At 45.9% G+C, this 26,963-nt stretch overlaps 1 protein-coding gene across 1 annotated transcript; it reads right to left on the reverse strand.

The window, feature by feature from the left end:
- Positions 1 to 272: 272 nt before the first annotated feature.
- On the reverse strand, positions 273 to 2,265 carry LOC109746005 (endoglucanase 11-like). Its single transcript, XM_020305117.4, has 4 exons — positions 1,993 to 2,265; positions 1,392 to 1,895; positions 1,137 to 1,286; positions 273 to 1,051 (listed from the first exon to the last, which is right to left on the reverse strand). The coding sequence occupies exons 1-4, from the start codon at positions 2,227 to 2,229 to the stop codon at positions 431 to 433; spliced, it is 1,512 nt and encodes a 503-aa protein (XP_020160706.1). The 5' UTR covers positions 2,230 to 2,265; the 3' UTR covers positions 273 to 430.
- Between the last annotated feature and the right edge of the window lie 24,698 nt (positions 2,266 to 26,963).

Raw genomic sequence — 26,963 nt, forward strand, 5'->3', positions numbered from 1 at the left:
CCTCAGCCAGGCTCGCGAGCTAGTGCCGATTTGGACGTTTCTCATGAGCTTGGCCTGGACGTGCTTTAAGGTTCGTGCGATGCGGGCCGCACAGTGAACGCATGCCGCCAAACAGGCCACTTTCTTCCCGCGCGGGCCAGGCTGGGCCTAATGCGGGCAACCAAACACGCCCTAGTTGGGCTCATCATCCTTTCATATGCCTTGCAAGGTGCCTCTTCCAATTCTTCTGACGTAGTAGCCCACAGAAAAAAAAGAAAAAAAACGCCAGCATGCAACCAGCAATTTTTTGTTATTGTATCGGGATCCGGTTTATTGATCATTAATCATCGATTGTACTGCCATGATTAATGATGTAGTTTATTGGAAGTTTTCTTGGAAAAAAAAACTGTATGTATCACACAATAAATTAAGATCCACACGGCAGCGGTGGTCAGTTCTTGTATCTCCCGGCGAAGTAGGCGAGGCAACCTACGAGGGGCGCGTTGGTGTAGGTGACGGGCTCCGACCGCGCGTAGTCGGCGCGGTCGTCCGGGAACGCGTCGTTCTCATCCGGCCCGCCGACGACGGCGCCGGTATGCACGTTGGGATTAGGGCCGGCGGCGTTGAGGTAGCTCCGGTAGCCCTCCTGGCAGCCGATGCGCGCCGGGTGCGCGGCCACGGACGGCATCGAGGACGCCCTGTGGTGGATCCTCTGCGGGTAGCGCGCGCCGTAGCCCACCATGTACGACATCCCCAGCGGGTTGTCGCCCAGCACGTAGTCCACCTGCCGCTTGGCCAGGGCCCTGAGGGCCCTGTGGGTGACGGGGTGGCTGTTCTGGCAGGAGAAGGCGCGGCGGCGGGAGGCGGCCATGTACTTGGCGTAGGTGGTGAGCAGGAAGCTGGCCGAGGCGACGTACTGCATGTTCACGTTGCCCCGCCGGTGCATGAGCCCGCCGGGCGTGTACGCCGTCGTTGACGACGGGGAGCTGGAGTTGGGCAGGATGTGGCAGATGAACTCCTCCGCTTGGCGCGTGAACGGCTCCAGCCTCTTGTCCCCGTCCAGCAGAGCCCTCTGCATGCAGACACAGACGCGCGCAATGTGTTAGCTGAGTGGATCTGTGTGGCTGGCAATGGCCTGTTTTCGTTCGTTACCGTACCCGTGACAGAAGCACGCGCGCCCCGGCGAGCTTGTTGTCCCAGCTGAACACGTCGACGTCGTCGTTGGCGCCCAGGGAGATGAGATCGTTGAGGTAGGAGCTGTTCTTCGTCGCCCACAGCAGCCATGCACATCCCCACAGGAGCTCGTCCTGCACACCGTGCACGCACGCTCGTTACAAGAAACACGTACGCACAAGGATTACACAAAGCTTTTCAATTCGTTGCACTTGCACGGTGTGATCTTTGAATTGCACCTTGTAGCCGGAGTGGGATGGGTAGTAGTTGCCCACGCCGCCGCCGACGTGGTCGCTGTACTTCCCCTGGTGCTGCCAGGAGAACGCCATCACGTCCCTCGCCGCCGCGACCAGCCTCCTGGAGTAGGCACGGTCGGCGGCCCTGAACACCACGCTGGCCGCGGCGAGCGCGGCCGCGGTCTCCCCTGCGACGTCCGACCCCGGGGCGGACGCCGACACCGCGTACACGTCCCGCGGCGTGTCCATGTCCTCCGGCCGCTCCCAGCACCGGTGGTCGGCGTCGGCATCGCCCACTCCGACGTAGAGCTTGCCCGGGGTCGTCCTCGCCGCCTTCAGGAGGTAGTCCGTCGCCCACCGTACCGCGGCGCGCGCGTCGTGGACGCGCCCGTCCATCCGCCCGCCGTACTCGATGATGCTCCAAGACAGCATGGTCGCGGTGAACGCCATGGGGAAATTGAACTTGACGTTGTTGCCGCCGTCGTAGTACCCGCCGGTGAGGTCAACCTGCCGCCAACAAAAGTCAAGCTCAACACGTTGAATCAAGCATGCGCCACAAGGATAAGTGGTACTACAGTGGAGACTGGAGACATCGGTTGCTCACGTTTGCGGCCGAGCCGTCGGACATGGCGGAGTTGGATCTCCACTTGACGGCCTGGTCCGGCGGCAGGCGGCCGGACCGCTGGCCCTGGAAGAAGAGCAGCGACTTGGCGAGCGCGTCGGCGTAGTGAGGGTGTCCAGAGGCGAGGACATGGCCGGAGAACCAGACGACGAGGGAGAAGGCGAGAAACACAGCCGCGCGTGAGCGTGATGATGGTGCCAAAGCAGCCGAATTGCTCATGTTTTCTCCCTGCTGCTACCGTCCGGGCTAATGCCACATTGCAATGCATGGCGATGATTTATGGAGCCCGTAGAACTCACCTAGATGAGACATAGTCTGGTATCGTTCAACTGAGAACAGCTAATATCATTTTCAAAAGAGAACAGCTAATATCATGTTTTTTTAGCCCGTTTTTGTTGGCAGGCCACACTAGAGTTTGTTTCCTGTTGTGTCTTTTTTTTGTGTCACTCGTACAAGAAAAGGAGGGGGAAAGAGTTATAGTTGGTTAGTTTGTTTGCTTTTTTTTTTTTGAGGGGGAGTCTACAGCAACTGAAAGACAAATAAAAAAGGAGAACACATTGTATATTAGGCCTGCTGATGAATTACTGAACACATGGGTAATGACTAGAAGAAAGTGAGAGAAGGATGTGAGGATTTTCCATAGCAGGCTATAACATGAATTAATAAAAAATTATTTTAAAAGAGAAACGTTCCCCTCAATGAAAAATAAGCATTTTCCGTCAAGTAAGTACTATTTCGCTTAGGAAGTCATTTCCATGTGGTTGACAAAAAAAAGGACAGAAAGTATGAAATGGAGAGAAAATTATGAAAAATTGCAGCTGAAATCCCATTTAAAAATTGCAATTGCAACCCCTTTGAAATCTTACAGTTGTGATCTCACTTCAAAACTTAAAGTTACGCTCTACTTTAAAGTATGCTGTTGCCACCCTATTTGAGAAATGCCTTGCAACCCCATTTTAAAAGTCTGCAATTGCGATCTCATTTTAAAAACAATGAGGTAATGTAGTCGGGAGTCCTAAAACTTGCGTCGCATGTTCAGTTTGGTTCTAGAACTTTGAAAATATGATTTTATGGTCACATAACTTGACTCAAGCATGCAGATACAGTCATAATACACGTATCATGTGTATGGCCCCACCCGTAAGTGAGGGATGGCGCTTGGCGCGACGTATTTTTACACAGAACACCCTCACATTTTTTTATTTGCAGAAAAAAGTCAACTACCATGAGGCATTATTCCCACTCACTTTTTTATTATTACAGAAGAAAAACTGGACCACAGTAGTGCACATATATGCACAAATTAACAAAAAAAGGGTACTGGCGAGCGTGACGCGAAACCACGACCTACAGTTTCAACACGACATGATGTAGCCACTCCTAGAGACCGAATGCCCAACGTGGATAAATAATTTATACTCCCTCCATTCGAAAGCTTTTTCGGACGGAGGGACTATGTACTAAACAAAGACTCATGTGGAGATTAAATAGGCAGCTGATAACGTGGCCAGTTTTGCGCGTGCTATTTTTTTAAAGATAATTGTATTACAAATTATGGTCAAATATTTGTGTTTTAAAAGTACTGTACATATACAAACAATGATTAGTAAATAAAAACATTTAAATGTAAACATATGTATTATATAAGAAATATTTAGTTAATACGGACACTGAATTTTTTATTAAATAAATATGTCTAATAAATCCAAAAACAATGTACACTTGCAGCTTATATATAAATTATACAAAATGGTGAATACAAACATTTACTAAATATATATGAATATTCGCTTCTGTATAATGTTTACTCAAGACTTGTTGTAAAAAATTATAATTTAAATATTATCCATGATTCAATATCCTATCTGCAATTCAAATTTTAAAATTATGAATATTTTTAATTATACAAACATTAAACTATACAAATGTGCATATAATTATTGAAATGATTGTATCATTAAATTTATTTCTGAATTGTAATTTTGAAAATCAAATATGTAATACACACATTTATATAACAAAAATGTGTATATAATACTCAGGTTTATAAAATATTTTACTAAATATTATTCACATAATACCCAGGTCTATATTAACACCTTTTATTTACTAATCATTGTTTATATGTATAATATTTTTAACACACTAGTATTTGAATATAAATTTATTACTTACATTTTACAAATATCATAAAAAATAGCGCACGCAAAATGGGCCGCAGTATTCGCAGACCATTTAAACTCCACATGAGTCCTAGTTCTTACTCCCTCCGTTCCAAAATAGATGACCCAACTTTGTACTAATACTTTGTACTAAAGTTAGTACAAAGTTGGGTCATCTATTTTGGAACGGAGGGAGTACATCGGAGTTAATTATGCTTCTTGCACATTTAGATCTAAACGGCGTAGTGTCTAGACCGTCTCGTAATAAAACCATTGGCCGTTGGTTCAAGTCTAGGCCGACCCAATTTTGTTGTTAATTTTTGCATATCTGTGCACCATTGTGTCGGATTTTTCTGTAAATATAAAAAATGCGAGTGGGTTTTGTGCAAAACTGTGTTACGGTGGTTGACTTTTCCACAAATAAAAATAATATAAGGGTGTTTCGTGTAAAAAATACGTCGTGCCTAGCGTCCTCTCCCACTGACAGGTGGGGTCATACACATGGATACGCCCGCATACACGTATTGTGACCGTATCTGCATGCTTGAGTCAAGTTAGATGAAAACCGTATTTTTAAAGTTCTAACACCAAACTGAACATGCGACGCAAGTTCTATGACTCCCGATGATATTACGTAAAAAATCATGATTTTGAAAAAAAAAATCACCGATTTTAAAAAAGTTCAAGATTTCCTTAAAATAAAATGGAAAATAAAAAATAAATTATCCCTCTTGTCGGCTTAGTTCCAGCCATGTTTTGGAGGTATGCATTTGCAATCATGTTACAATGCTTGTTGTTATAACTTTAGTGGTGGGCATATAACTAGCCAACCCTCCCTCCTACCTGCCCAGTTGCAGCTGTGCTTGGGGTTGTGCTGTTGCAATCGGGTTACAATGCTTGCAATTACAATTCTAGTGGCAGACATGCTACTAGCCGACAACAGTTGCAATTGGCCCTTCTGGGTCAGCTGCAGTCGTTTTATGCTTGCACAATTGTCGTCAAGTTACAATGCATGCGATTGCATGTCTAGATGTGGACATGCAACCGACTCACACAACTCCCCCCGTCCCTAGTTGCAGTCAGGTTTTGACGCTTGGAGTTGCATGTCTAGTGGTGGACATGCAACTGCCCCGATAATTCCTTACCCGACCCTAGTTGCAGTTCTTTTGTGCATGTGTAGTTGCAGTCGATTATAGTTGCGGTTGCTTGTCTAGTGGTGGACATGCAACTCGCCCGACAACTCCCCACCCAACCCTAGTTGCATTCCTTTTGTTGCCATGCAACTGCGGTCAAATTACAAGCTTTGGTTAGACTTCTAGTGGTTTGAATTTGCATTTTTAGTGATGGACATGTGACTAGATTAACAACTCCTTGTTCGCCGGCGAGGCGTCCATTTTCCACGTCCTGTTCTTCCCCACGTCTGACGAGCTCAACAGTCGTGAGCTCCAGGAAGTGAAGTTGCGGGTCGCTGGTAGAGGGATGCCTCCTCCATCACCGCCGACGAAGGGACGGATGTGCCGACACGGGACATGGATGCCCATCTCCCATGTACTACTCTTCCTCGCTGGAGTTCACAGTGTGGACGTCGCCAGTCAAGGTGTGGTCCACGATCAATGTGGACGGGTCGGCCTCGTGGTCGTTGCTGCCCGGCGCGAACCCATAGAAAATAAAATCAAAACCGACGTGGACTTGGATACAAAGAAAAGGCATGATCAACCAAATTTCAAACACACATAGAGCAAAAAAACTTATGATCTCTTGAATGTTGCACCACTTGGTCAACGGACTTGCAATAATTCGAAATAGTCACAATTAACTGTAGGAAGAGAAGTTGATTAGTTGCTACTAGTAATTTAGCGTGGATCGAGTTTGTTGATGTACTACGGGCGTGTTTTGTTTCCCGCATCGAGCCCAATCAGGCCCGCGCGGGAAGGAAGAGACATGTTTGGTTGCCTGGTTTCACTGTTGGACCTGCATCGCACGCTTCTTAAAGCAGCCCAAAGCCTGGTTCGCTGGAAACACTCGAATCGGCAGTTTCTCACAAGCCAGGCCGAGCCGAGCGCAAGCGAGCGGGCCATTGCACGAGTGGAGACGGGAGGATGCGAGGTGATTACGTGAGGTCTTCTTCAACCTCAAGTAAGCTCCTATCTAATCTCCCCCTCTGATCTACACAACGGTGCTTCGATTCGAGGTAAGCTCTACACGAAAAAGATGCACCTCGATGCTACGGTTCCATTCAGGCGATCGGTTCGTAGTTTTGTCGGCCGTAAGTTCTTAATTTCGTCTTTCCGTTTGGAGCTATTCTGGACGAATTTTGTCAGATTCGTCGTGCACGATCGATCATTTGAAATTTCCTTTGACCAGCAGCCTAATCTCGCAGTTCCTCACAACATTCGTGTTGTAAGTTTTTGGTTTCGACAATCGTAGCTTCATCTCCCTTTGAACAGCAGTCTACTGCACTGACGCCGCCATGCCGAGCTCCTCTGTTCTCTTCTCAGAGCCCTCCTATTCGTCCCTCTCGATGCCGAAGCCCTTCCCCTTGATCTCCTTGCCCACGTCCTACTACACTAGAGTCATTTCCGGCGTCGCTCATCTCGGCCTACTCTCTGTCGTCCTCCTACTGCACTGGCGCTGCAATGGCGCACACACCGCTTTCTTGTGTCCTCTGCCTCCGTGCACACTGCAGTTCGCCACGCCGCCGACGGGGTCGATCATCTTGGCCTCCTCTCTCTTGCCCTACTACACTGCAGTCGTTTCCGGCGTCGATCATCTCGGTCTCCTCTCTCGTCCGCTGCACTGACGATACCATGGCGCGAGCACTGCATTCTCCTCCTCTGTCGACTCTCTTGGCTGCCTGCACCGCAACTAGTTCGCCGACGGTGTCGCTCGCCGTGCCGCCGACGGGGTCGCTCGTCCGCGACTCCATGCTCGTCATGTCGGACACGGCGCCACGCCCACTATCCACCGTAGTTGCCATGGTCCGGCGCACACTGCATTTCTTCTCCCCCTTCCTCTGCTAGCTCTTAACCCTGTGTGCTAAGTGCAAGTGCTAGCTCTTAATCATACCCCACGAGGGCAACCAAACAGCGTGTAGTTGTATGCGCTGAGACAATGCAGGCAACCAAACAACGTGCCAAAGTTGATCCCCTAATGCAGGAAGTCCATATGCAGGCAACCAAACAACTTGCAGATGTCGCATATGAGGCTGTTTTTCCAGAGCCAGGTTGGGTTGAGATGTGTATGCAATGCAGCTACTGTTCACTACTGCAACCAAACACGCCCTACGTGTGTAGCATGTCCATCACGCATGCATGTGCGTGCGTGCGTTTGGTTTGATGGGAAGCCACCTCTAGCAGCAGTGTTGGTTGTGTACGTGCACGCAACAATAATCTAGGTACGTACGATCTCGATCCTAGCTATGAATCTCTGCGGCGGCGTGATGACCCACAAGTATAGGGGATCTATCGTAGTCCTTTCGATAAGTAAGAGTGTCGAACCCAACGAGGAGCAGAAGGAAATGATAAGCGGTTTTCAGCAAGGTATTCTCTGCAAGCACTGAAATTATAGGTAACAGATAGTTTTGTGATAAGGTAGTTTGTAACGAGCAACAAGTAACAAAAGGAAATAATGTGCAGCAAGGTGGACCAATCCTTTTTGTAGAGAAGGACAAGCCTGGACAAACTCTTATATAGAGAAAAGCGCTCCCGAGGACACATGGGAATTATCGTCAAGCTAGTTTTCATCACGCTCATATGATTCACGTTCGGTACTTTGATAATTTGATATGTGGGTGGACCAGTGCTTGGGTGCTGTCCTTACTTGGACAAGCATCCCACTTATGATTAACCCCTATTGCAAGCATCCGCAACTACAAAACAAGTATTAAGGTAAACCTAACCATAGCATGAAACATATGGATCCAAATCAGCCCCTTACGAAGCAACACATAAACTAGGGTTTAAGCTTCTGTCACTCTAGCAACCCATCATCTACTTATTACTTCCCAATGCCTTCCTCTAGCCCCAAACAATGGTGAAGTGTCATGTAGTCGACGTTCACATAACACCACTAGAGGAGAGACAACATACATCTCATCAAAATATCGAACGAATACCAAATTCACATGACTACTAATAGCAAGACTTCTCCCACGTCCTCAGGAACAAACGTAACTACTCACAAAGCATATTCATGTTCATAATCAGAGGGGTATTAATATGCATAATAGATCTGAACATATGATCTTCCACCAAATAAACCAACTAGCATGAACTACAAGGAGTAATAAACACTACTAGCAACCTACAGGTACCAATCTCAGACTTAGAGGCAAGAATTGGATACAAGAGATGAACTAGGGTTTGAGAGGAGATGGTGCTAGTGAAGATGTTGATGGAGATTGGCCCCCTCCCAATGAGAGGAGCGTTGGTGATGACGATGGCGATGATTTCCCCCTCCCGGAGGGAAGTTTCCCCGGCAGAACAGCTCCGCCAGAGCTCTAGATTGGTTCCGCCTCGTGGCGGCGGAGTCTCGTCCCGAAAGCTTGCTTATGATTTTTCTTCGGACGAAAGACTTCATATAGCAGAAGATGGGCACCGGAGGGCCACCAGGTTGCCCACGAGGCAGGGGGCGCGCCCAGGGGGTAGGGTGCGCCCCCGCCCTCGTGCCCAGGGTGTGGGTCCCCTCTGGTATTTTCTTCGCTCAGTATTTTTTATTATTTCCAAAAATAACTTCCGTGGAGTTTCAGGACTTTTGGAGTTGTGCAGAGTAGGTCTCTAATATTTGCTCCTTTTCCAGCCCAGAATTCCAGCTGCCGACATTCTCCCTCTTCATGTAAACCTTGTAAAATAAGAGAGAATAGGCATAAGTATTGTAACATAATGTGTAATAACAGCCGATAATGCAATAAATATCGATATAAAAGCATGATGCAAAATGGACGTATCAACTCCGCCAAGCTTAGACCTCGCTTGTCCTCAAGCGGAAGCCGATAACGATAAATATGTCCACATGTTTAGAGATAGAGGTGTCGATAAAATAAAATACGGACATGAGGGCATCATGATCATTCTTATAACAGCAACATATATGGATATTGTCATATTATTTCTTATGCTAAAGTAACAATCTATTCACAATTTCAAGTATGAATCAGAAACTTTATTGAGAACTAACAAACTATAACCTCAGTCATTGAAGCAATTGCAATTTATCATAACATCGGAAAGAGTCTATGTAAGAGCTTTTCAGCAAGTTCACATACTCAACTGTCATTTAGTCTTTCACAATTGCTAACACTCACGCAATACTTGTGGTTAGGGAGTTTTAATCAGACACAGAGAAAGATAGGGGCTTATAGTTTCGCCTCCCAACCTTTTACCTCAAGGGTAATGTCAACAATAATAGTTCATGCTAACTTACATCCAATTAGATATATATATCAGGATCTTTCCAACACACTGTGCTTGCCAAAGGATAAACTGTAAAAAGGAAAGGTGAAGATCACCATGACTCTTGCATAAGGTAGAAGATAAAAGTAAAACATAGGCCCTTCGCAGAGGGAAGCAGAGGTTGTCATGCGCTTTCAGGGTTGGATGCACAAAATCTTAATGCGAAAGAACGTCACTTTATATTGCCACTTGTGATATGGACCTTTATTATGCAGTCCGTCGCTTTTATTTCTTCCACACCACAAGATCATATAAAGCTTATTTTCTCCCACACTAATAAGTCATACATATTTAGAGAGCAATTTTTATTGCTTGCACCGATGACAACTTACTTGAAGGATCTTACTCAATCCATAGGTAGGTATGGTGGACTCTCATGGCAAAACTTGGTTTAAGGATATTTGGAAGCACAAGTAGTATCTCTACTTGGTGCATATATAGAATTTGGCTAGCATGAGGGGAGAAGGCAAACTCAACATGTTGGATGATCCATGACAATATACTTTATCTCATATATAAGAAAACATAACCCATTACATTGTCTTCCTTGTCCAACATCAACTCTTTAGCATGTCATATTTTAATGAGTGCTCTCAATCATAAAAGATGTCCAAGATAGTATATTTATATGTGAAACCTCTCTTTCTTTATTACTTCCTATTAATTGCAACGATGACCAAAACTATGTTTGTCAACTCTCAACAACTTTTAATCATCATATGATCTTCCACCAAATAAACCAAGTAGCATCAACTACAAGGAGTAATCAACACTACTAGCAACCTACATGTACCAATCTCAGACTTAGAGGCAAGAATTGGATACAAGTGATGAACTAGGGTTTGAGAGGAGATGGTGCTGGTGAAGATGTTGATGGAGATTGGGCCCCTCCCGATGAGAGGAGCGTTGGTGATGACGATGGCGATGATTTCCCCCTCCCGGAGGGAAGTTTCCCCGGCAGAACAGCTCCACCAGAGCCCTAGATTGGTTCCGCCAAGGTTCCACCTCATGGCGGCGGAGTCTCGTCCCGAAAGCTTGCTTATGATTTTTCTTCGGACGAAAGACTTCATATAGCAGAAGATGGGCACCAGAGGGCCACCAGGGGGCCTACAAGGCAGGGGGCGCGCCCAGGGGGGTAGGGCGCGCCCCCACCCTCGTGCCTAGGGTGTGGGTCCCCTCTGGTATTTTCTTCGCTCAGTATTTTTTATTATTTCCAAAAATAACTTCTGTGGAGTTTCAGGGCTTTTGGAGTTGTGCAGAATAGGTCTCTAATATTTGCTCCTTTTCCAGCCCAGAACTCCAGCTGCCGGCATTCTCCCTCTTCATGTAAACCTTGTAAAATAAGAGAGATTAGGCATAAGTATTGTAACATAATGTGTAATAACAGCCCATAATGCAATAAATATCGATATAAAAGCATCATGCAAAATGGACGTATCACGGCGCCAGATTGTCGTGGTAATATATTAACCATGGAACAAGGGGAGAGAGAGAGAGGAGTAAAGTGGGGAACAAGATGTTTTGTTTGGCCTCCATAGTCCAGACGTACGTAGTGCAATTGCCGAGAAAGAAGAGAAGAAGAAAATGATAGAGATTGATGACACTAGTAGAAAAAGGCCCATTTTGTCCTGGTTCATAAGGCCCATTTGTCCCGGTTCCGGAACCGGGACTAAAGGGTCGGTACTAAAGCCCAATACCTTTAGTCCCGGTTCGCCTATGAACCGGGACAGATGGGGCTCCACGTGGCCGCTGCGGCTTGCCCAGGAAGGAGGGCCTTTTGTCCCGGTTGGTAGCACCAACCGGGACCAAAAGGCATCCACGCGTCAGCAGTTTAGGGGCTGGGGTTTTTTTAGGGGGGGGGTTGGGGGTTTTGGGGATTTTGTAGGGTTAATTTAGGGGTTTCATATATTGTGTTAGCTAGCTAATAGAGAGAAGTGTCCTCTCTTATCTCCGTGCTTGGTCGACGCTACGTACTATACGTATAGAGAGGACTCGACACGCTAGCTAGTAAGCAAATGAAGGAAACCGTTAAGTATAGAAGATCGTCATGAACATATACAGAGAGAAGTGATCGACCTCTCCTTCTCCGAGAGATTGGTCGAACAACAAGTTTTCGTATATCTATCCGATGCTACTGGCTACATATATACAATATAAGATCTCTTACAATCCCCTAACATCTGAACTCAAGTTCCACATGGTATTCTCCGGCTTTATCGATGACGTGGTCAAGAAAGAATCCTGCCAATTCCTCTTGAATTGCTCGTATGCGATCTTGTGGTAGGAGTTCATCCCGCATCTGAAGCATCTAATTTGAAGAAGGGGGTCAATACATATATATGAATGAAAATCAACACAAATGATGGTAATAAAATAAAATTGTGAATATTATTGCTTACGCACTTCATATTATTTTTTAGAGTAGCCCCGCTCACAGGTCATGTGGCGGATGAACTCGCAAACTTAGTATCCACAGTAATTATTCCCGGGTTCCTCCACAACCACTTTACAAGAAATAGAGGTCAATCGAACTGATAAGCAAGCATGCTAAATGGTATTGATGAAACTAGCTAGAATCAATGGGAGATGCGCGGAACTAGCTAGTAGTACTTACTTTCGGGTGTGTAAATCGCAGCTCCCCCGGCAGTCCCGGAGCTTCTGCGGTGAACTTTTTCCAAACCCTACCAGACAAAGAAAACAATTACTTGAGATCAGGAAATGAACAAAGTTGCCGATATGGTGCGATAATGATCAATTGAACTTACTTCTCGAGCATTTTAGTCATGGCCGCATACTCCTCGGGATCTTTTCGCCTCGAGTCTATGACGGTTACTAGTCCCTGCTCAAGCTTAATCTCTAGCAGAATAAAGTGGAAGCTGCGCACGCATGCATAACTCATCAATTACATTACTATAACCTCGAGTAATAAGGGAAACCGAATATGCACAAGACAGTAACACTCACTTGAAGTTGTAAGGAAAGAGTATTTTATCTTTGTTTTGATTTTGAAGCAACGATCATAGCAAGTTGGCCTCGGTTTATTTGGCACCATATTTAACATTCCATTCATCTATGAGATTTGTGTTAATGAACCCAATATCACCGATTTGTCTTTTGTTGCATTCGGCGATCTTCACTCAGCATAATATAATGAGGATAATTATATATACATGCAATGAAAGAGCTGAGCTATATATAGAGACTTAATTACAAAGTAGTACTTACAGAAAGTAGCAAGTGACGATTGTTTTATCGAGGGCCTTTTGATTGAAAAACTGGAATAACTCCTCAAATGGAACAGACAATAGATCAATTCCAACTAGGTCGTCCTCCTCTTTAACTCTCAGCGTCAAAGTATCCTTCCCAGACTTGCTGCAGGTGTCCATGTACCACTCATGGAATCTTCGCATCATCGTTGTTAGAGGAGGATGACCAGGTTTGACGAGAGGCTTCCCGTGCCGGTATTTGAATTCGTCCACCTCCATTGTATCAAAATGTGCATCGTCGGGCAGGTAATCTCCAGGATTGGTACCGGGCACCATCCTCGGATGATTAGCGACGATATCGCTAGACACCTTGAGTGGGGGGCACGATTGGTTCACTTGGTCGCTGAGCTGGGGATTTTTTCCCTACTTCTTCGTTCTGCTAACCTTCGATCACTGCAAGTACTTCCCGACCAGGACGCTTCCTTATATGACCTTTCAATAATGCGATCATAGTTGGTTTGCGGCGGAGAAGGTGGTGGTCACTTCAGGGCATCCAAAGTGCTGAACTTTCACTTTATCTATCTTCTCCTCCGGAGGTGGATGTTTCTTTGCAAAAAGTCCTTCACATAGGCTTGACAGATCTTCGTGTTTTCCTCCTCGATCATCTCTTATGGTAACTTCTCTAGAGGCTTGAGAGATGGTCCAAATCTGTATTGCCTTCCGCCTCTGGCTGTACTGCTAGACGCCGGAGTAGCCGGAGCGGCTGCGGCTGACTTCTTTCATTGCTTACGAGGCGCAAAAGAAGGAGGCGAAGTGCTACGACGCGCCGGAGCAGCCGGAGCGGCGACTGCTGCCTTCTGCCGTTGCTGACGAGGCGGAGGAGGAGGCGGGCTGCTCTGACGTGCCGGAGCAGGCGGAGTGCCGCCATGCACCGGAGCAGCCGGAGAAGGAGGCGGAGTGCCCTGATCACTCGCCAGAGGAGGAGGCAGAGTGCGCTGACTTGCCGGAGGAGGAGGAGGAGGCGGAGGCGTCCAGTTCGGAAGCTTGATGTGCTCCTTCCGCCATAGACATGGAGTCTTCAGAGCAAGACACAGCTGAGTCTCCCCTTCACCGGTAGGGTGGTGAAGATCGAGCTCCTCACATCCCTCCGTTATTTCATCGCCCATCACAACAGCATAACCTTGTGGAATCGGAAGGCAGTGAAAAGTTGCGCCGGGTTCAGGAGGTGCAACAGAGTCGACAGCCGCCTTGACTTTGAGGTTCTGCCATTGCGTCATAAGGTGGCAATCTTGAGCCTCCGTGATAGCATCCATGGGGTAGCTAGGAGCCGTCAAGTCAGGCTGCTGAAGGAGCTCAGTGGAAGCCACGCTGCTTCTCCATTGAGATGGCGGGGTAGCTTCTAGGGTAGCTCCGGCAGGTCGCTGGCTCTGAACTAGTGCTTGTTCCTCTAGCGCTCGTACCCTTGCATTCAGCTTCTGCAGTTCGGTCAGCTCCACTTTCCTCCTCCTCTCCCGGGTTTTGTAACCGCCGGTGCTGGGAAACCCAACCTTCCACGCAACAGAGCCTGCCATGCCTCGTGTTCGTCCTGGGTGCTTAGGATTCCTGAGAGCCTGTGTGAGCTCGTCGTTCTCTCTGTCGGGAATGAACGTCCCTTGCTGCGCTGCGGCGATATACTTCTGAAGCTTATTGACGGGTATTTCAAGTTGCTCCTCCGTCCAACGGCACTTCCCTGTTTCAGGGTCCAAGGTTCCCCAACCCCGAAGAACCAAATCCTTGAACGGTCTGGCCAGTTCAATGTCTCTAGTTCGACCCCTTTATCAAGCAAGTCCTTCTCAGCCTTGTCCCACAATGGTCGGGCTTTGAGGTAGCCACCTGACCCCGTGCGATGGTGATGCTCCTTCTTTGCAACATTTAACTTTTTTGTCGCTGGCATCTTCTTACTCTTCTCCGATGTCTTGTGGGCCACAAATGCGGGCCAGTGATCTCTTATCTTCTCAAATTGGCCGATGAATTCTGGAGTCTTCCCTTTGTCGACAAACATTGATTTCAACTCATTATTCCACCTCCTGAATAGATCTGCCATCTTCTTAAGAGCATGAGCCTTGACCAATAGCTCTATAACAGGCTTATCCGGATCCTCCTCTGGTGGTAGGGTTAAATTTGCCTTCAGCACGGTCCAAAGATCATCTTTCTATCTATCGTTGACATAAGACACTTGAGGGTCTTCGCTCTTATGCTTATTCCATTGGTGGATGCTGATCGGGATCATGTCCCTAACAAGAACCCCGCACTGAGCATAAAATGCTTCCTTGGTCCGGCTGGGTCCAATCGGTTGGCCATCGCCCTTGATTGCTGTGATCGTGAACCTTTCATCCTGTCACAACCTTTTCTTCGGGCCTCGTCTCGTTACCGAAGTTTGGCTCGATCCGGAGGGCTAGAAAAGAAGAAAGAAGAGAGTTAATATGTGTACATACCAAAACAATTAATGCATCAATTAGCTAGTCAGCACATGCTTAATTAATATATATACCTCGCCGGACTTTGCAACACCTCCTTCCTCCGTTCGCTCACCGGAGCCGTCATCACGGTCTTCTTATTCCACCGGCATTCGGTCACCGGAGCCATCATGTCCTTCCACCTCCATTGTTCGATCACTGGAGCCTGCTTCACCCTCTCCTTCCAGACCATCGGTGTCGTTGAGATACGACATGACATCACCTCCGCCGAGGATTATGTCCCCCAACTACTGTTCTGTTTCCATGTCTCGGTGCTCCATATATAGTTTCTCCAAATATTACAACATGGCAATTAATATACAAACATGACAGATGGATATATTAGTGGAAAACATAGACCTAGCTAGCTCGACGCTTCTACGGTTTGGGGTGGCCTCGACAACGCTTCTAGGGTTTGGCGTGGCCTCGACGACAACGCTCTTTTAATTTGGTAAATTTGGGTGGCCTCGACGCTTCTAAGGTTTGGGGTGGCCTCGGCAACGCTTCTAGGGTTTGGGCTGGACCGCCTCTCTCATGAATGTCCGTCGTCCGGACCGATAAGGGATTTAACAAAATGGCGCCATTCTGGATGTGCAGAAAATGGTCCATATTTTTCCTAATCTCTGCTACCCTTCTATATGTCACGTTCTCTAGTGTCAAAGAATTCAAGAAAACCATGACTTCATCATTAGCCGGAAATGACAGGCGCATAATGGTACAAAGCTCTTCAAAGTTGTTTTGGAACGGAGTTCCTGATTGAATAATTCGCCTTTTGGTACAAAGTTCAGCAAGAGCCTTCTGAATATCGCTATTTGGATGGCCTTTGCTGAAATTCGTACCAAAAGGCAAATTATTCTATCAGGACTCCGTTCCAAAACAACTTTTAAGAGCTTCGTAGCATCATACGCCTGTTACTTCTGGCAAATGATGAAGCCATGGATTTCTTTAAAGACTTTGACAGACAACGTGACATATAGAAGAATATATATATATATATATGAGATCAGAAAAAATTGGATCAACTTGTGCACATCCATAATGGGGGCATTCTTGATAAATCTGGACCCTCGACCCCTGGACGACCCTCAACCCCTGGACGACCCTCGACCCCTCGGCGACCCTCGACCCTCTACCCTAGTTCACGACCCTCGACCGCTCGGCTATCCACAACCCTCTACCCTAGTTCCCGACCCTCGACCCCCTCATGTCATGTTCGACGTCCCCCCTCATGTCATGTCCGACGTTCGGACCGACAAGGGATTTAACAAAATGGCGCCATTCTGGATGTGCAGAAAATGGTCCCTATTTTTCCTGATCTGATCTACCCTTCTATATGTCACGTTTGTCTAGTGTCAAAGCATTCAACAAAACCATGGCTTCATCATTAGGCGAAAGTAACAGGAGCATGATGGTACGAAGCTCTCCAAAGTTATTTTGGAACGGAGTCCCAGATAGGATAATTCGCTTTTTGGTACAAACTTCAGCAAGAGCCTTCCGAATATCGCTATTTGGAAGGCCTTTGCTGAAATTCGTACCAAAAGGCGAATTATCCTATCCGAGACTCCGTTCCAAAATAACTTTGGAGAACTTCGTACCATCATGCCCTGGTTACTTCTGCCTAATGATGAAGCCATGGATTTCTTCAATACTTTGACACAAGGCAACCTCTGGACCCCTCAGCGATCCTCGACCCTCGACCCCTCGACGAACCTCGACCCTCAAACCCTCGGCGATCCTCGACCCCTCGGTGTTCCTCGACCCCTCGATGACCCTCAACCCTTGAACCCTCGGCGACCCTCGACCCCTCGGTGACCCTCGACCCTCTACCCTAGTTCCCGACCCTTGACCGCTCGGCGATCCTCTACACCCTCGTTCCCAATAAAAATTAAGAAGAGGAAGAAGAAGAAAAAAAAGAGGAGAAGAAGAAAAAAAGGAGAAGAAGAAGGAATAGAGGAGAAGAAGAAAAATAAATCTATTTTTTCTTCTTCTCCTCTATTCCTTCTTCTTCTCCTCTTTTTTTTCTTCTTCTTCCTCTTCTTATTTTTTTCTCCTCTTCTCTTCTTCTTCTTCTTCTCCTTCTTTCTCTTCTTATTTTTTCTCCTCTTCTTCTCTTTTTTCTCCCCTTTTTCCTCTCCTTCTTTTTCTTCCCTTCTTCCTTCTTCCTTCTTCCTCTTTTCCATACATATAAAAAGTTCAAAAAATACATACATACATACCAAAAATACATACATACATATAAAAAGAAAGCATATATAACAAAAAAAAGCATATATAACAATAAAAAAGCAACGCGGCGGCGGCGGCGGGGGGGGGGGGGCAGGGCAGGGGCGCGGTGCTCACAGAGGAGGCGTCGGGGCGGGCTGGGGCGGGGCGGGGCGTGCGGCGTCAGGGCGGGCGGCGGCGACGGAGACGGCGCGGTGGAGCAGCCTGACGGCGTCGGCGACGACGCGGTGGAGCAGGGCTCGGCGGCGACGGCGATGAGGAGCAGGGCTCGGCGAGGGCGCGGTCCGGCAGCCTGGCGGCGTCGTGCTGATCGGCGCGGCGTGGGGGGTGGAAGATGAACTGGGACTGAAAATTCCTAAGTGTTGGCTTATATAGCCAGAACATTGGTCCCGGTTCGTGGCACCAACCGGGACTAATGCCCCCCTTTAGTCCCGGTTGGTGCCACCAACTGGGACCAAAGGTCTCTTTTCAGCAGCCCAAAGGGCGGGAAATAGAGACCTTTAGTCCGGGACTAAAGGGGGGCATTGGTCCCAGTTGGTGCCACGAACCGGGACCAAAGGGGGGCATTGGTCCCGGTTCGTGGCACCAATCGGGACCAATGTCCTTGCATAGCGGCGCGGTGGGAGTTTAGTCCCACCTCGCTAGTTGAGAGAGTGCCACACCTGTTTATAAGGCGCGGTGCGCCTGAGCCTTCGAGCTCCTATCCAAAGTAGGCTTCCGGGCCTAACCACTCTGTATCTGCCTGTGGGCCTGCTGGGCCTTCTGCGGGCCTAAATCCTGGCCCAACAGGCTGGTTGGGTTTCTAGTCGTATTCAGGCCGTGTGGCCTAGTAGGCGGCATTTTTTTATTTTTTCCAGTATTTTTGTTTCATTTGTTTCATTATTTATTTTATTTCGTTTTTGCTTTATTTTTTAATTCTTTTTGCTTTTAGGTCAAAAAAATTATAAACTTTCTGTTAGTGCCATTAGTTTTCAAATTTGAATAGTTTAAATTTGAATTTTTTCAAATTTGTGTGAATCACTAGTTTGTGATTAACTTTACTATAAAAATATATTTTGGAGTGATTCTTTTTTCCTTCTATTTAATATTACTGTGTTTTATCTTTATATTCAAAAACAGTTTTTGTTATTTTAGTTTCTAACAAAAAAAATCTTTATGATAATTCTTTTTGCTATTAAAGTTTCTAACAAAAAAGTTCTTGATGAAAATCTTTTTGCTTTTAATGTTTTGAACAGAAAATACTTTGATAATTTTAGTTGCATAATTTTTTTATAATTTTAGTTTCAATACTACTAGAGGTTTATAAAAGCTTTTTAGTTGATTCCTTTTGCTATTAGAGTTTCATTTAAGTTTTCTAGTTCATTCTTTTTTCTGTTAGAGTTTCATTAAAGTTTTCTAGTTCATTCTTTTAGTTCATTATTTTTGCTATTAGAGTTTTATAAAAGTTTTCTAGTTCATTCTTTTTTATATTAGTTCATTCTTTGAGCTAAATGACCCTGAAATTGAAAAGCACTTCAGATGAACTCTGTAGAGGTTGAAAATTGGCATGGTATCATCATTTCATCCACATAGCATGTGCTAAAAAGTTGAGAGGGTTACGGCTGGATGCACTTCGTGTACAAAATGGACAATCTCTTTCGAAGTATCAGGTTTCGGACGAAAACTCGTCTGTTACAAAGGGATTTCATTTTTTGAACTTATTTGTACTCCAGACTTTTTGTGTGTTCAAAATGTACCATTCAAAGCCACATCATCAATTTTCAACCCTTTTTGACTTCATCTGTGTTTTTTCATGCATTTACTGTTTTTTGAGCTAAATGACCCTGAAATTGAAAAGCACTTCAAATGAACTCTGAAGAGGTTTAAAATTGGCATGATATCATCATTTCACCCACATAGCATGTGCTAAAAAGTTGAGAGGGTTACGGCAAAAAACTGGATGCACTTCGTGTATAAAACGGACAATCTCTTTCGAAGTATCAGGGTTTCATATTGAAACCTGTCTGTTACAAAAGGCATTTCATTTCTTCACATGTAACTGTAGTGATATTCTAGATCAAAGGCATCATCATAATAGTTGTGGAGAGAAAGTCTTCACTTTTTCTTCGCTTGTGTCCTTTGCTTATTGCACCGTAACCATGGATATTCTTCATCGCTTAACAGGGTGCTTGGGTCAGCCTTGACTTTGAAGGGAGGAATTTCATGAAACTTTTCATAATCTTCAGACATGTCTGTCTTTCCCTCCAATCCCACGATGTCTCTTTTCCCTGAAAGAACTATGTGGCACTTTGGCTCATCGTATGATGTATTCGCTTCCTTATCTTTTCTTTTTCTCGGTTTGGTAGACATGTCCTTCACATAGAAAACCTGCGCCACATCATTGGCTAGGACGAATGGTTCGTCTGTGTACCCAAGATTGTTCAGATCCACTGTTGTCATTCCATACTGTGGGTCTACCTGTACCCCGCCACCTGACAGATTGACCCATTTGCACTTAAACAAAGGGACCTTAAAATCATGTCCGTAGACAAGTTCCCATATGTCCACTATGTAACCATAATATGTGTCCTTTCCCCTCTTGGTTGCTGCATCAAAGCGGACACCGCTGTTTTGGTTGGTGCTCATTTGATCTTGGGCGATCGTGTAAAATGTATTCCCATTTATCTCGTATCCTTTGTAAGTTAATACAGTCGAAGATGATCCCCTGTACAACGAGTACAACTCATCACAAATAGTGTTGTCACCTCTGAGACATGTTTCCAACCAACTACCGAAAGTCCTGATGTGTTCACATGTAATCCAGTCGTCACACTGCTCCGGGTGTTTGGAGCGCAGACTGTTCTTGTGTTCATCGACATATGGGGTCACCAAGGAAGAGTTCTGTAGAACTGTGTAGTGTGCTTGAGACCAAGAATGCCCGTCCCTACATATTATTGAGTCCCCTCCAAGCATGCCTTTTCCAGTCAGTCTACCCTCATACCGCGATTGAGGGAGACCAATCTTCTTAAGGCCAGGAATGAAGTCAACACAAAACCCAATGACATCCTCTGTTTGATGGCCCATGGACATGCTTCCTTCTGGCCTAGCGCGGTTACGGACATATTTCTTTAGGACTCCCATGAACCTCTCAAAGGGGAACATATTGTGTAGAAATACGGGGCCCAGAATGACAATCTCGTCGACTTGATGAACTAGGATGTGCATCATGATATTGAAGAAGGATGGTGGGAACACCGGCTTGAAACTGACAAGACATTGCGCCACATCACTCCTTAGCCTTGGTAGGATTTCTGGATCGATCACCTTCTGAGAGATTGCATTGAGGAATGCACATAGCTTCACAATGGCTAATCGAATGTTTTCCAGTAGAAGCCCCCTCAATGCAATCGGAAGCAGTTGTGTCATAATCACGTGGCAGTCATGAGACTTTAGGTTCTGAAACTTTTTCTTGGCCATATTTATTATTCCCTTTATATTCGACGAGAAGCCAGACGGGACCTTCATACTGAGCAGGCATTCAAAGAAGATTTCCTTCTCTTCTTTGGTAAGAGCGTAGGTGGCAGGACCTTCATACTGCTTTGAAGGCATGCCGCCTTTTTCATGCAAACGTTGGAGGTCCTCCCGTGCCTCCGGTGTATCTTTTGTCTTCCCATACACGCCCAAGAAGCCTGGCAGGTTCACGCAAAGGTTCTTCGTCACGTGCATCATGTCGTTTGAAGCGCGGACCTCTAGGTCTTTCCAGTAGGGTAGGTCCCAAAATATAGATTTCTTCTTCCACATGGGTCCGCGTCCCTCAGCGTCATTCGGAACAGATAGTCTGCCGGGACCCTTTCCAAATATTACGTGTAAATCATTGACCATAGCAAGTACGTGATCACCGGTACGCATGGCGGGCTTCTTCCGGTGATCTGCCTCGCCTTTGAAATGCTTGCCTTTCTTTTGACATTGATGGTTGGTCGGAAAAATCGACGATGGCCCAGGTACACATTCTTCCTGCATTTGTCCAGGTATATACTTTCGGTGTCAGCTAGACAGTGCATGCATGCGTGGTATCCTTATTTGTCTGTCCTGAAAGGTTACTGAGAGCAGGCCAATCACTGATGGTTACAAACAGCAACGCATGCAGGTCAAATTCCTCCTGTTTGTGCTCATCCCACACACGTACACCATTTCCATTCCATAGCTGTAAAAGTTCTTCAACTAATGGCCTTAGGTACACATCAATGTCGTTGCCGGGTTGCTTAGGGCCTTGGATGAGAACTGGCATCATAATGAACTTCTGTTTCATGCACATCCAAGGAGGAAGGTTATACATACATAGAGTCATGGGCCAGGTGCTGTGATTGCTGCTCTGCTCCCCGAAAGGATTAATGCCATCCGCGCTTAAACCAAACGATACGTTCCTTGGGTCACCTGCAAACTCAGCCCGGCACTTTCTCTCCATTTTTCTCCACTGCGACCCGTCAGCGGGTGCTCTCAACTTCTCGTCTTTCTTACGGTCCTCTCTATGCCATCGCATCAACTTGGCATGCTCTTTGTTTCTGAACAGACGTTTCAACCGTGGTATTATAGGAGCATACCACATCACCTTGGCAGGAACCCTCATCCTGGGGGGCTCGCCGTCAACATCACCAAGGTCATCTCGTCTAATCTTATACCGCAATGCACCGCATACCGGGCATGCGTTCAAATCCTCGTACGCATCACGGTAGAGAGGGCATGCATGTATCTTCTACACCTCCAATCCTAGAGGGCATAGGACCTTCTTTGCTGCGTACGTACTGTCGGGCAATTCGTTATCCTTTGGAAGCTTCTTCTTCAATATTTTCAGTAGTTTCTCAAATCCTTTGTCAGGCACAGCATTCTCTGCCTTCCACTGCAGCAATTCCAGTACGGTACCGAGCTTTGTGTTGCCATCTTCGCAAGTGGGGTACAACCCTTTTTTGTGATCCTCTAACATGCGATCGAACTTCAGCTTCTCCTTTTGACTTTCGCACAGTCTCCTTGCATCAACAATGACCCGGCGGAGATCATCATCGGGCACATCGTCTGGTTCCTCTTGATCTTCAGCAGCTTCCCCCGTTGCAGCATCACCGTATTCAGGGGGCACATAGTTGTCATCGTCCTCTTCTTCTTCGCTGTCCTCCATCATAACCCCTATTTCTCCGTGCTTGGTCCAAACATTATAGTGTGGCATGAAACCCTTATAAAGCAGGTGGGTGTGAAGGATTTTCTGGTCAGAGTAAGACTTCGTATTCCCACATATAGGGCATGGACAACACATAAAACCATTCTGCTTGTTTGCCTCAGCAACTTCGAGAAAATTATGCACGCCCTTAATGTACTCGGAGGTGTGTCTGTCACCGTACATCCATTGTCGGTTCATCTGCGTGCATTATATATAATTAAGTGTGTCAAATACCATTACAGAACATCATGAATAGATAAGTGACCAAATTAATAGAAGTTCATCATCACATTAAAACCAAAGTACATACATAGTTCTCATTGAACAACATATAGCTCTCTAGAGCATCTAATTGAACCATACATTGAAACTATGTAAAACATTCAATGCAACAACAAATGCGATCATAATCGCAACCAAGGTAACAATTGATCCATCGGCATAATGATACCAAGCCTCGGTATGAATCACATTGTTTCTAATCTTTCTAATCTTCAAGCGCATTGCATCCATCTTGATCTTGTGATCATCGACGACATCCGCAACATGCAACTCCAATATCATCCTCTCCTCAATTTTTTTATTTTTTCCTTCAAATAATTGTTTTCTTCTTCAACTAAATTTAACCTCTCGACAATAGGGCCGGTTGAAATTTCCAGTTCACATACCTCCTAGATAAATAAAATCTATGTCACGTTGGTCAGCATAATCGTCATAAACAATAAATGAACCAAATAGTTATAAAAGATAATATATACCACATCCAAATCATAGACAGGACGAGGGCCGACGGGGGCGGATACCAAAACCATCGCACTATACAATAACAAGCAATAATAAAAGTAAGAAAATTAGACAAGTATCTATCTAATCATACAAGTAAGAATTTTTTCCTTTCAGAAAGAAGATAAGAACAAGAGGCTCACCACGGTGGTGCTGGTGACGAGATCGGCGCGGGCGATCGACGGCGGTGAAGACGGGGACGGGACGTGACGGACCGCTAAACCTAGACAAATCTTGAGGAAAATGGAGCTTGGAGGTCGAGTTTGGAGAGGAGAAAGCTTAAGTGGTGTGGCTCGGGCATTTCATCGAACACCTCATGTGCATAGGAGGTGAGCTAGAGCACCACAAAGCCCTCCCCTTGCCGTCCAGAAAAAAACAGAGAAGTGGAGTGGTCTGCTCGCGGGCAAGGGGGTATATATAGCCACATCATTGGTCCCGGTTCGTGGCTGGAACCGGGACTAAAGGCCACCCTTTGGTCCCGCACTACTAGGGAAATGCTTATAAACAAGAGTTCACCAGTAGCGCTTGTCCAAGGAAAGCGCTGCTGCTACATAGCAGGAGCGCTTGGGCAACACGGGCGCTCCTACTATGATCATAGCAGCAGCGCTGAACCTATAAAATGCGCTACTACCAGAATTGACAGACCGTTCCAGGTATGCTAGGGATAGTGGTAGCGCTCACATTTTGAAAGCTCTACTACTATGCATCTTAGCAATAGCGCTTTTTCCCCGACCAGCGCTACTAATAAATTCAGTCCCCCTCCTAGACCAAAGTTTAGTCCCACCTCGGTCCGCGAACAGAATTTTTACCACCTTAAATATGGTGCTTCTCAAACCATCACAACCACTTGGTCTTCATTGAACTCTATCTGTAGGACCTGTGGCCGCAATAGGAATCTTCGTCGGTTCTTAAACCGTCAAAGATTCCTATTGACAATTCAGATTCTACACAAAAAGATCATTGATGACCAATGTATTTTTGATTTTTTTTACATTCTTAGCCTTATCAATAGCGCCTTTCTTTAGAAAGCGCTACTCCTACAGATTTTAGCAGTAGCGCTTTTTAGAGACAAGCGCTACCACAATGGGCCCTTATCCAAATTAACCGGCCCGTGCGTCCTCTCACTCTTCCCCTCACACTCTCTGTCACCTCCGTCGCCTCTGTCGCCCTCGCCGCCGTCGCCGTCCTCCTCCTCCACCCCAAGGTCGATCCCTCCCTCCTCCTCCTCCCCCTCCTCCTCCCTCCTCCTCCTCCCTCTCTGGCGCCGGCGGCCCCCTCTTCCTCCTCCCTCTCCGCTGGCAGCCCCCTCCTCCTCCCCCCTCTCTGGCGGCCCCCTCCTCCTCCTCCCTCTCCGGTGGCCCCCTCCTCCTCCTCCCTCCTCCCTCTCCTGCTCTCTCTCCTCCTCCCTTCTCTCTCCTCCTCCCCCTCCTGCTCTCTCCTCCTCCTCCTTCCCCTCCTCCTGGCCTCCTCCCACACTCCTCCTCCCCCTCCTCTTGGCCTCCTCCCACACTCCTCCTCCCCCTTTCTGTAAATAGGTTTTAGTTTTTGTTAAATGTAGGTTTTTGTTTTTAGTAAATGTAGGTTTTTGTTTTTAGTAAATGTAGGTTTTTAGTATATTTTGTTTTTAGAAAATTTGGAAAAGTAATTTGAATAGAATAAGTAAATGTAGGTCTTTTGAATAGAATATGAAATTTTTAGAAATTTTGAATAAGTAAATTTGAATAGAATAAAATATGAAATTGAAAAAAATAAGTAAATGTAGGTCTTTTGAATAGAATAGGAATTTTTTTAGAAAATTTGAATAAGTAAATTTGAATAGAATAGGAAATAATAAGTAAATTTGAATAGAATAATTAAATGTAGCTTATGGAGTTTCACTAAGTCCTAAGATGACGATAATAATGTTTTTGTTTATGTTTGTTTTTGCAGAAATCAAGGAGCCCCTGCATCATCCCCGATGTTGTCCCCGTCACCGACCCCCTCCGACCTCGATCGAGGTGAGACCAGCCACCCCATGTTGTTAATTTAATTTAGGTATTTTAGGTGTTTAATCTTAGAATAATGTAGTATGAACCGTAGTTATGATCGAATCATGTTCAAAATGTAGGTTTTTAATTAGGTGTAGTTAATAGAATTTAGGTGTTTTAGGTGTCACATTTGTTGTTATTTTTTTTAGTTAAAGCAATTATTCCCGCATCGACGTCGACGATGCCTATCCCGCATCCGCGTCGTCGACTCGGTGGAGGAGGCCTGCTTGATCAGAGGGGCCATGTCCGGGACTGGGCTCCACCGGGCTGGTACTGAGGGGTGCTACCTTCCGGGGGGCGCAGCTTGGTGAGGGCCAGCCCGTCGTTCACCCGAACCTTCTTTGGTGGCGGTTGCGTGGGCCAGTGACGGTGCGGAGGCTTGAGGACCCTGCGGAGGTGGTACGTCACCGTGTCAGCGAGGAGGACGAGCACGTCCGTCGCAACATGGTTGCGTTGGAGGGTGCTACCTCTTGAGCACTGCGTTGGTTTTCCCTTGAAGAGGAAAGGGTGATGCAGTAAAGTAGCGTAAGTATTTCCCTCTGTTTTTGATAACCAAGGTATCAATCCAGTAGGAGGTCACGCTCAAGCCCTTGTACCTACACAAACAAATAAGAACCTCGCAACCAACGCGATAAAGGGGTTGTCAATCCCTTCACGGTCACTTACGAGAGTGAGATCTGATAGAGATGATAAGATAATATTTTTGGTATTTTTACGATAAAGAGTAAAAGTAAAGAAAGCAAAGTAAACAGTAATGGAAATAACGAGAGATTAATATGATGGAAAATAGACCCCGGGGTCATAGGTTTCACTAGTGGCTTCTCTCAAGGGCATAAGTATTACGGTGGCTGAACGAATTACTGTCGAGCAATTGATAGAATTGAGCATTAGTTATGAGAATATCTAGGTATGATCATGTATATAGGCATCACGTCCGTGACAAGTAGACCGACTTCTGCCTGCATCTACTACTATTACTCCACACATCGACCGCTATCCAGTATGCATCTAGAGTATTAAGTTCAAGAACAGAGTAACGCTTTAAGCAAGATGACATGATGTAGAGGGATAAACTCATGCAATATGATATAAACCCCATCTTTTTATCCTCGATGGCAACAATACAATACGTGCCTTGCTGCCCCTACTGTCACTAGGAAAGGACACCGCAAGATTGAACCCAAAGCCAAGCACTTCTCCCATTACAAGAAAGATCAATCTAGTAGGCCAAACCAAACTGATAATTCGAAGAGACATGCAAAGATAACCAATCATACATAAAAGAATTCAGAAGATTCAAATATTGTTCATAGATAATCTTGATCATAAACCCACAATTCATCGGATCTCGACAAACACACCGCAAAAGAAGATTACATCGAATAGATCTCCAAGAGAATCGAGGAGAACTTTGTATTG

This window comes from Aegilops tauschii, chromosome 6 (genome assembly GCF_002575655.3).
Source record: "Aegilops tauschii subsp. strangulata cultivar AL8/78 chromosome 6, Aet v6.0, whole genome shotgun sequence".
In the NCBI taxonomy this organism is placed as follows: Eukaryota; Viridiplantae; Streptophyta; class Magnoliopsida; order Poales; family Poaceae; genus Aegilops; species Aegilops tauschii.

Bases quoted from the DNA above. Each gene is read 5' to 3' on its own strand.
- LOC109746005 (XM_020305117.4), bottom strand. From the start codon at position 2,229: ATGAGCAATTCGGCTGCTTTGGCACCATCATCACGCTCACGCGCGGCT. The intron at 1,287-1,391 runs GTGCAATTCAAA...CACGGTGTGCAG, and splicing joins CATCCCACTCCGGCTACAAG to GACGAGCTCCTGTGGGGATG. The intron at 1,052-1,136 runs GTACGGTAACGA...GTCTGCATGCAG, and splicing joins CGCGCGTGCTTCTGTCACGG to AGGGCTCTGCTGGACGGGGA.